This window comes from Morus notabilis, unplaced genomic scaffold (genome assembly GCF_000414095.1).
Source record: "Morus notabilis unplaced genomic scaffold, ASM41409v2 Scaffold1169, whole genome shotgun sequence".
Taxonomy (NCBI): domain Eukaryota; kingdom Viridiplantae; phylum Streptophyta; class Magnoliopsida; order Rosales; family Moraceae; genus Morus; species Morus notabilis.
This window is the reverse complement of record NW_010357151.1, coordinates 95,891-107,473: the sequence shown is the minus strand read 5'-3', so window position 1 is coordinate 107,473 and position 11,583 is coordinate 95,891. Positions and strand designations below refer to the sequence as shown.

General features: G+C 31.5%; 1 protein-coding gene across 1 annotated transcript; it reads left to right on the top strand.

Annotated features, from left to right (window-relative positions):
* Window positions 1-6,722: 6,722 nt before the first annotated feature.
* On the top strand, window positions 6,723-11,020 carry LOC21392283 (serine/threonine-protein kinase AtPK2/AtPK19). Its single transcript, XM_010089435.2, has 6 exons — window positions 6,723-7,626; window positions 8,586-8,668; window positions 8,778-8,898; window positions 9,009-9,182; window positions 9,754-9,861; window positions 10,367-11,020. The coding sequence occupies exons 1-6, from the start codon at window positions 6,973-6,975 to the stop codon at window positions 10,658-10,660; spliced, it is 1,434 nt and encodes a 477-aa protein (XP_010087737.1). The 5' UTR covers window positions 6,723-6,972; the 3' UTR covers window positions 10,661-11,020.
* Window positions 11,021-11,583: the final 563 nt, after the last annotated feature.

The window sequence follows — 11,583 nt, the reverse complement described above, 5'->3', positions numbered from 1 at the left end:
AGGTATAGAACAACTAAGGGTATTGGTCCTGCTCGCTTTGGTTCTGCTCCTGTAGTGACCAAGATGCAGGAGCTTGAGCTCAACCAGCCATGTCGACTAAGATGACGTCGTTTCTATAAGCTGTTGCATATTCCAGATGTTGTTGTTTTAGAGTTTCTTAACATGTTGCTGTTTACTGATTGATGTCGTCTGTGGTGTATATTGTCATTGTCATGTTGTCGAATTTTTGTTTTCTTTTCTTCTTTGCCCAGTCCATGCATTTGATTTTATGTTGCTTTCATCTTTCTATTGCATCAAAAACACGTTGTCGCTTTCCAGTCGATATTGTCTTCGTGTTGATATGGTTTTTGAGTTGATTGTCTGTTTATATGTTGCTTTTCAATGTTATTTCTCATATTGATGTCGTTTTTTGGAGTTTATTGTCAGTTTATGAATGTTGATATTGTTTTTAGTGGTTGTCGTTTTTCCATTCAATGTCGTAAAAAAGTGCAAATCAAGCTAAAGCAATGTTGCAATTTGTCTCTCTAAGTGCGTCAAAAAAACAATGGTAAAAACCTTTCAAATGCTCAACTATTATTGAGATGCTATCAGCTTTGAGATTATGATATTGTGGGGTTTCGAATATAATGGTTGTGTTTGGAGTTAATTTTGTTTTTCATGTTTTTCAAGAAAAAAATGAAAATAGGAGAGAAACGACGTTTGACACAATTAAAGATAAAAAACAGAAATGAAAATAATTTTTTAGTTTAGTGTAAAATAAGATAGAAATAAAAAATGACTTTTCAGTCCTATTTGAAATTGATCCCGTTTTTATTTTTCACGATTTTTGAGAAAGAAAAAATGAAAATGTTTCTAAAACGGCGTTTGGCGCAATAAAGATTAAAAACGGAAATGAAAATGATTTTTTAGTTTAGTATAAAATGAGAGAGAAATGAAAAATGACTTTTAGTTGTTTTTCTTTTTTTTATTTTTGTTTTCACCTCTCTCGAGCAGAGAGAGAGAGAGAGAGACATTAATGGATTTTGTTATACTGAAAACAATCTCTTGATAAAACTACCAAGCGCATTTTCAAAAATGATTTATGTTTGAGATTGAAAACATTTTCATTTTCATTTTCATACCAAAAACAAAATCATTTTGGAACGAGTTCCAAACGCGCCCTTCATTTTTTGTTTTCGTTTTCTCCTCTCTCAACATAGAGATAATCTCTTGATAAAACTACCAAACGCATTTTCAAAAATGATTTCTGTCTGAGATTTAAAATATTTTCATTTCCATTTTCATACAAAAAATAAAATCATTTTGAAACGAGTTCCAAACACACCCAATATGTTCTTATTTTCTCATTTCAGAATTTAAATTAATTGTTGATTCTTTTTAAAGCAGTTATCCACTTTGATGCTTGTAATTTGTAATTGTGTTGATCCATTTGATTTGGATGCTTGTAATTTGTATTTGTGACGGATCCATTCAATAGTGTATTTGCTCTTCACTCTATTTCGTGAATGCAAAAACAACACCTCCTTGTGTGTCTTCTTTTCTATTATTATAATTTTATTCTCTATAACCTTTCATATATAGTTTCTCAAGAGGCCGATTTTGCCTTGATGTTGAATGATTAGAGATTTAAAGGGAAGGAAAAAAAAAAATGCATTGCTAAGAGTTAGTAGTGGACTTCACTAAAATTTTCCGAAATTTAAAATCGAGGGTTAGTAGAAACTAGAAATAGCACGTCTAACTTTCATCATTTATTTTCAGTTAAAAAAAAAAAAGCTTTCATCATTTATTTGACTTGTAATTAGTGCCACTTTAAGCTTCAACACAAATTAAACACAATAGAAAATTCAACTCTTTGACCATTTGTTCAGATGTGCACAAAATACATATACTTTCCAAGTCTTTGACTACAATCAATGCCTCCCATATATAATGCGGATGCATACAAAGTTTCTACTACTATTAAAAACTTTTTTTTTTATATGACTCAAATAATTAGTCTAAATTTAATATCTAAAATAGTGTCTAACCAATTAATCAAATCATGCAACGTCATTTAAAAATTTATAAATTTTTTTTTAATTGACTTTTTCATGACATGATAAAATGTGATTAGTTTGATATCATTTTGAACATAAAAAATTAGAGTGATCAAATTTTAACCAAAAAAAAAAAGAATTACTGAAGGTTCTTTTCTGACCTTCAGTATAAAGAAAATTAAGTACCATTTTTCTCATATCTTTAACTTCAACTTTTATTAGGGGCTTCCGCATCCACATTCTTTTCAAGTTCAAGTGATTTCCTGTCAAAGTCCTCCTTTTGACAGATAATAACTGAAGACAACAAGATCTCAAATTATTCTGAAAGAGCAAAGCACAAACTGAAAAGAAGAAAAAAATTTTCCTTTCGCTTTCGATCTCTTCCACATGCCTCGTCAACTCTTTCCATTGCGACTTGAACTCGTGTTCTTTTTTTTTTTTTTTTTTTTCTCTAAATTCAAATTATGAGTTGAGTTTTTCTTGGAATAATGAACTCTCTTGATTGAGATGGTAGACCCGCTCTGTCGACTGAATTTTCATTATCTCTATGAGCATAAAAAATGGTACAAGTTAATCTATTATAGCAGTTTTTTCGTTTTCCTTTTCTTGAAAAAAAAAAAAAAGAGAAACAATAAAATTGCAACCAACCTAAAATTGATTGACCAAAAATATGAAATGGATTAGTTTTTAATACCTTCTTGTAAACTTGATTGATCACGTCTTTTATTACCTTCTTGACGAAGATTTAAGAAGCAATACACTTAATTCAACTCCATCTTTTTGAAGTTTTCATTTTTTCATGACTCAATATATATATATATATATATATATATTTTACCCAATTTCTCCAACCTTAATTTAACTATGTATTGTAAGTTCTTGAATCTACCTTAAACCAGCTCCGATTTCATTGTCTATATTGTAGTCATCTTCCTTAGCAATTGAAGCATAAAGAGTGGAGCTTTTATCACTACTACTACTCTTAGCAGCATACCAGTTCCCATGTTGATCAACCTTATAAGTTGTTTCAAACAATAAATATCATAAGCATACAACAGCTTTAAAGGAAAAAAAAAAGAAAAAAAAATTCTTGTTTTCAAATTGATAAAAGCCTACATTTTTTTTTTTGAAAAAAAAAACTTGTTGAGTGCATAAAATATTGCATACCATAAAAGCTAACTATTATGTGTTTTGTTTCAAAAAACATATTGCAAAACTATCATAATAATAATAATAATGACAACAACTATTACTACTACAAATACTATAAATCATCGAAATTAAAAATGCCACAGTTATCGATAAAACATAAGCTACAAATATTGCAGTCATCCATATATAAGCTTCAAATTACACCGCAAATGTAACATCCATTAAAAAAATAAAGTCCATAACTAAATGATAAAGTCTTGAAAAATATAAAATTCATCAAGAAAAGAGAAAAAGAGAAGAAGGGAAAACACAATCAATTCATATCAATTGAAGTTGAGCCTGTTGTTTGTGCGTTTAATTTAGATAAAAAGCTCCTCAACATCTGACAATGAATAAAATAAAATAAAATAAAAATAAGCAAATTGAAACATCTCTAATGTAATATTATAAATATGCAAACGTTGAATGTAAAAAACACTAATACAATACCATTTGTTTTGTCAAATTTACGATATGCTATATTTTTACAAAAATTTGCCACAAGTATTGCATATGATAAATTTAACATTTACTTATTATTATTTGATATTATTACCTTTTTATTTAATCATATTAACATTTGCATTTTTAAATTGTTTTAAATTAAAAGTTTACTTTTACAAGTTTTAAAGCTTTATGATCATAGTAAAATTTATGATCATAGTAAAAATAGATTTAACATTTGAAAAGACATTGTGTATTAGAATACATATAAAAATAAGATCTCAAATATACAATTATTACACTTTTTGGTAAAAAAAAAGAAAATACAATTGATTTTAGCATTTTCATTAAAGGCGGTTTTAGAATTAATCTAAAGTAGTAAAGTTATATCAATATAAGCTTAGAAAAGACATAAGCAGTAGGTCGTGACACCAAAAACAGGCGAGACAGGGTGATTTGGCAGGTTTTGTACCATCAAAGAACCTGCAACAAAAACTAGCTAAAATAAGAAATTTATCTAATTTGTATCGCCAGTAAAATCATGAGAATAGTTTAAAGTAATGACCACATACCATCATAACCAAGTGAGTGTTTATAATTTGAAGTAAGAAACACAGTGTCTAATATAGTAGTCTTATAAAATTCATAAATGATTGTCGTGTACTAAATAATTTTGGCCACTTGTCTCTCCATATCCACGTTGTACATATCGGGCTCGTTTAATTCGCTGTTCGAATTTTTAATTCGAGTTGAGATGTGATTTTATATGAGTGTTTTTTACTGTAATAAAAAATTTAGATGTGACTGTTTCTGAGAGCTTTTTACTGTAACAAAACTCGAATCAACGAAATGAACGGGGCCGTATATAATGAAAAATTATCTCATAAATGTAATGTTGCAAATGAATAATTAACATAATAAAAATAGTACAACGGATAAAATAATATATGTGAGGCACAATTAAGTTATACTTTTTTGCTTAATAATTAATTTAGACACATATATATGTGTTTATTTATAAAAATGTAGGTTGTTTTAATATAATTAAATGAATTATATGCATGTTTATTCTCAAGCTGTTAATCACCAAATGTCGCCCTTAGGTGTCACCAATTATGGAACACTCCACATTTTTGGGTTGTCACACTTTAGCATTTTATCCGATCTTTTCCAATACTAATAACCTTTTGTGTTGGACCCCTTTTTCATGGAATGAACGAAATAATAAATATTTCATCTCATTATATGATGTGTTAAATGCTTTATTTTATTTAGAGATAAAATTAATTTGGTATGCTGTCTTATAATAAAACATTGAGTTAATACTATGTGTTTTTTCATAATATTAAAATGGTACCCTCAACTTTTAAAAAACATTTTTTTTGGTACTTTTAGGCTATTTTTTAAAATATAAAATGTCTTTTATGTCCTTTTAATTAATTAAAAAAACCAATGATTTTTAACTTATTTTCTGAAAATATTTTAAATATATTCAAAAAAACATAATAAAGATGGCTATCGCGCTACGTTTTGTGGATAAAAATGGTTGTGTAGTTAGAACTTTTTGTGGGCATCGAACGTTGTGTAAAATTAGTATGTAAATGCTTATTTTAGTACTTGAGTTCAAAAATTACTCTCTAATATAATGCTATTTTTATACTAAATTTTTCATAAATTACTTTTATAAAATTTGACATTGAGTATAGCATATACCAAAATGTTTGGCATTTGATTATTATCGTTTGATGCGTTCATTTTTTTTTTTCATTTAATCATTACAATATTTTATTCATTATAGCTTCATTTTATAAATTTCAAAACTTTAGTAATTTTAACAAAAAAAAATGATATAGCATTTAAAATGCTATTAAGCATTAGTGCACAAAATAAAATGGTATATTAAATACGCCATATTCATATTTTTTTGTGTCAAATTTAACATCTGAATAGAGAGTACATTTTTAAAATGTGTAAAAATTACAAAGTTTTTGCAGAAAAATATTATGCAAATTGATGAAACTAACACAAATGTGAAATCGGTCCCGTTCATTTCGCTGATTTGAGTTTAAAATTCGAGTTTTGCTACAGTAAAAAGCTCTCACAAACAATCACATCTAACTTTTTTGCTACAGTAAAAAGCTCTCATATAAAATCACATCTCAATTCGAATTAAAAACTCGAATCAACGAACTAAACGGGAGTGTTTAAAACTGAACCGGTAAACTTTTTCATATCCTATTCTCATAAATATTTTTCTTTCACGTTGTCATTTTCACTTAAAAAAAGTTTAATTTCAAGTTAAAATTTTATTTAAATTCATGTTCTTTTGTAAAATTTGAGTTTGAATTTAAGTTTGAATTTGAATTTTAACTTGAGTTTGAGATTAAAATCTGAGTTCAAGCTTTCCCTTCAACTTAAGTTCCTAAACTTAAACTCAAGTTAATAAACAAATATTTTTTTTTCTATTTTTAAAAACACTATAACTTTTTCGTTTTAATTTCGACTGAGATGATTCTTTTTTTATGCGTTCACAGCGAAAAGACAAATAAAACTCCACTCATATACCCTATTAAAATTTTCTATCATCATTGAGTTTTTTTTAAATACTATCTAAATACAAACTCAAGTTTTGACCCACCTCAATACAAACTCAAAAAGATTCTCATTTCAAATCATAACTCAAATATACACAATCAAACACAAACTTAAGTTACAACTTCAACTCAAGTTATAACTCAAATTTAATTCAAGATCTACACTCAAACTCTGTTCATTTTACCGATTCGAGTTTAGAATTTAAATTTTACTACAGTAAAAAACTCTCAAAAACAATTAAATCTAACTTTTTTACTAAAATTACATCTCAATCCAAATTAAAAACTCAAATCAATAAGGACGTTTATTTCTTATATTCATCTCTAATTTTGAATCATAATTCATAATTTTTTATAATATTTTTTCTTATAAAAAATACGCATAAAATAAAAATAATTTTAAATACATAAACTAAACCTCCTTCCTCAAATTATCATAAACCCAAAAATACAACTAACCAGCCCTCAATCACTCATTGAACCTTCTTCATTTCTCACTTTTTGCATCTAATAATTGCCACCCCGAAACCAGCTCCACCCCTCTCTCTCTCTCTCCCTCCCCCTCTCTCTCTCTCTCTCTCTCTCTTTCCTTCTCCCTCTCTACGATGTAGCCCGTACGACACAATCCCGGTGCCCGATCCTCTTTCTTCGGTAATTGGTCTCAACACCGAAATCCAACCTTCTCAGACCCATCAAAAACGACAACCATGGTGTCGTCGTCGCCGGCAGCATCTTCGTCGTCGCCGGCATCAACTTCGTCGTCTCAAAACCAGACCAAAAGCTACCACTCCCTCCTCGCCGCCAAGCTCAGCCACCTCACCATCCCATCTCCCTCCGCCGTCGCCGCCCAAGACTTTGACTTCTCGGACGTCTTCGGCGGCTCCTCAACCCCAACCAACCTTGCCGCGTCATCGTCAACTCCATCCAAGGGGGACCCACATCCCCTCGTCATCCACAACCGGTCCCACTCCTTCGTGGGCCCCTCGCCTCGCTTCGCCACCACAGCCCCTTCCCCTTTCGCCGCCCAATTCGACTCCGACTTCGAAGACGGGAAGAGCGAAAACGGCGGCGTTTCGGCGGAGGCGGTGGAGCTGGGGAAGAAGAGGAAGTTTGGGCCGTGGGATTTTGAGATTCTGAGAGTTGTGGGTAAGGGCGCGTTTGGGAAGGTTTTTCAGGTGAGGAAGAAGAGGAATGAAGATGAAGATGGTGAAGATGGAGATGGAGATGGGATTTACGCCATGAAAGTTATGAGGAAAGACCCCATTATAAAGAAGAATCATGTCGATTACATGAAAGCTGAAAGGGATATTCTCACCAAAGTTGTTCACCCTTTTATTGTCCAGCTTCAGTACTCCTTTCAGGTGAAAAAAAAAATAAGAAAAAAAAATCCCATTTTTAGTTTTGGGTTGTTTTTTGTTCTTACTCATTTTTGTTGATTATATTCATTACCTAAAGTCATCTCTTTTACTGGGCAGCTTTTTAGACTTCTAGTCAAAACTGTTGATTATCTTTTATTTTGATTTGGAATTACAAGTCATTAACTTATGTTCTGTTTCAGTTAAGTTCTACGGAAATTAACGGTTGATATATGATTGAGAATAATTTTGTGTTGTGCGTTACAAATTTTAAAGGTGGACACTCAGATCAAACCATTGAAGAAATCATCAAAAGTTAAAACAATAAATTTCTACAGTTTTCTCTCTCTCTCTCTCTCTGTTTTTTTTTTTTTTAAATTTACAAGCTTTTTGAAACTTTTCCGGTTATGAGTATTTGGGTTTGAAATTTAGGGGCTGTTTGATTCCTGATTCGAGTTTTTAATTTGACTTTAGATGTAATATTACGTGAGAGTTTTTTATTGTAACAAAAGTTAAAACAATAAATTTCTACAGTTTTCTCTCTCTCTCTCTCTCTCTGTTTTTTTTTTTTTAAAATTTACAAGCTTTTTGAAACTTTTCCGGTTATGAGTATTTGGGTTTGAAATTTAGGGGCTGTTTGATTCTTGATTCGAGTTTTTAATTTGACTTTAGATGTAATATTATGTGAGAGTTTTTTATTGTAGTAAAAAATATTAAATGTGATTATTTTTTAGAGTTTTTTACTGTAATAAAACTCTCGAATCGGTGAAATGAACGAGACCGTGATCCTTTTTAACTATCTTTGGGAATTTACATTGTATGTTGCTAAGATCTTTTAAGTTACTATTCTACTTTGGCTGCCTTTTTGTTTTACAGGGTAAGTCTGAATTTCTATTTGGTTTAATTTCCATTTATGGTGGTATGATCTTGTTGGTAACCATTCTGTTGTGTCTGACTTTGTACAGACCAAGTCAAAGCTTTATTTGATTCTGGATTTTGTGAATGGCGGGCATCTCTTCTTTCATTTGTACCGGCAGGGTATCTTCAGGTTCTTTTTTTTTTTTTTTTTTTTAAAGTTCTTGAAAATTTATTTGCATTGTTGTTTTTAATTTATGATTCCTGTTTTAATTTTGGATTTTGGGTATGTCTTTGAGTAGTGAGGATCAGGCAAGGTTTTACACTGCTGAGATAGTATCCGCAGTTTCACATCTTCATAAATGCGGGATCGTGCATCGGGATCTTAAACCGGAAAACACTCTCGTGGACGCCGATGGCCATGTAATGGCCAACGGCCGTTCACTCAAAATTTTTTTTTTTCCTCATTTTAAGTTTTGGATGCATCTTTTAGTGATTTGTTTTCTTCTCTAACTTGTTTGCTTGTGCTGCAGGTTCTGCTGACCGATTTTGGATTAGCAAAGGAAATCGATGAATCGAGCAGGTCAAATTCGATGTGCGGGACCACAGAATACATGGCTCCGGAAATCTTGATGTCCAAAGGTCACAACAAAGATGCGGATTGGTGGAGTGTAGGGATACTCATGTATGAGATGCTAACTGGGCAGGTAATAATACCAACGAAACATTATTTACTTTAGTATTCTGAAATTGTAACTGGTTTTGGCTTTCTGTGGTTACATAATTGTCAGTTCTAAACTTTGAAAAACCATTTCTCTTTTTTGGAACAAGTACAACTAATGGCATATTAGATTATCGGTAGCTGTTGAAGATGTGAATTCCGATGGTTCTCGGAGTCTACTTTTCACTTTAATTCTTCCACTTTCAAAGGAATGATTCTGGTGAACTGTTCAACAGTTGTGAGCATAGATACCCCATTGGTGGGTAACTTTGTTGAACTAGTTTGGATTTCCTGGTTAATTTAGCACTTGGTTTTAGGCTGTCTATATCAATACTCCTTGTTCTGTTGTTCATACTAAAATTTTCCTTTTGTCAGTCCTATGTATGTGCTGCTGTTGGTATTTAAAGGAAATACCCTGGAGGATTTTTTGAAGTTGTGGCATCCAATTGTTTTCTAAATGTTTTGTTTTTGGGACCCACAATATTGTTAATGACCAATGTAAACCTTATTCTTGCTGCTAAACATTTTTTTTTTCTTTTTCCCCTTATTGCCTGCAGCCACCATTTACCCATGCAAACAGAAAGAAACTTCAGGAGAAAATCATCAAAGAGAAGATAAAACTTCCACCTTACCTTACAAGTGAAGCTCACTCTTTGCTCAAAGGAGTAAGTTTGCGTTCATTTAGAATTTTCCTCTCTTATTTTCCTAATGGCCAAATGATGTAGGACAAGATAGAATAGAGAATAAAGATGAAAGAATAGAACCAAGACAGAGAAGAAGAACCACAAAAGAGAGAGAAATAGAACAACAACATTTAAGGATTTAGAGAGAGAACAAGAACTCAAGACGAGGAAAACCACTAACATCAATACTCATTCATAACCATTCTCTGAAAATAAAATTAACATAAGTGATAACAGGATCCAAATCCTAAAGCAATTCGATTCAAAAGCAAATCCAATCCCTAATATTTTTTTTAAAAAAAAAAAAACCCGATAGATAAAGATAATCCTAAACATAAACCTTAAATTATAAGTACAACTTTAAATTCAACAAATTGAAATAAACTAATTCCTAATCTTATTCTGCATCACAAAATCCCTGTTTATGTTGGAAAACAACTTCAACTGATGAATGAGAATAAGTATATTCCTCTTTTCACCATTTCAGTTATTGCAAAAGGAACCACAAAGAAGGTTAGGCAGTGGACCTTGTGGAGGGGATGAGATCAAATCCCATAAATGGTTTCGAACGATTAACTGGGCGAAATTGGAGGCCAGAGAAATTGCCCCAAAGTTCAAGCCCGATGTTAGTGGGAAAGATTGCATAGCGAATTTCGACAAATGCTGGACAGTAATGCCTGCAGATGATTCACCAGCACCCACACCAACTGCGGGTGAACATTTCCAGGGCTATACTTATGTGGCTCCCAACCCCTGGCTTTCATCATCTTCACAAACTTGAGGCTTCAAACAAAGTGCCTAGAAAAGAACTAAAAAGATATCAAAGAATTGGCCATTTTAACTGTCAAGCTTACCCCTTGTAATCATCTTAAACTATGATTCAAAGTATGTTAGCAACATCTCATGTACATTATACTTTACCCTTTAAATAATAGCGCCTCTCAAGCCTCTCTTGGGCTTAAATTGTAGATGTTTGTGTCAGTTGTCCTTGTTAATCATCTTAAACTATGATTCAAAGTATGTTAGCAACATCTCATGTACATTATACTTTACCCTTTAAATAATAGCGCCTCTCAAGCCTCTCTTGGGCTTAAATTGTAGATGTTTGTGTCAATTTTCCTTGTTAATCATCTTTGCTCTCATAAGTGCGGAGGTTTTTCTCTAAGAAAATGATACTCGTCATTAGAGGGGAAAAAACAGTTTCATGGCACATCATAAAACCGATGCTTAACATAATGAAATGTTTGATGACGTGTATCATTGGTTGCGTATTTATTTAATGGCCATTGCTGCGGTTCCACGGATGAGTATAATGGAATCTCATTCAACAAAAGTATTCTGACACGATGCAACTTTACACCGGCCACAGCCGGTTGTTTGTAATGGTTGAATGAGTTTCACGAATTTCAAGAACACTATTCTTGTAATATATAAATGCCAAGTGAGTTTAGAAATGTCATTGTGTATCAATATAATATAATTTCTAGGTGTCAAATTGATAAATGTGTCTAAGCTACAAGGAGAATGTGGTAAATTCACCTATTAAATTATTAGAAAATCATTGATACGGTGGTAACGGTGAAAGAGGCCTTTGTAACATCAAAGGGTATGAATATAACGTGTTAGTTGTCTAATTATACATATACTAAAAGAGACGACGGATTTACTGTTCTCATGCTATAATGTTATGAATAGTTTTCTTCC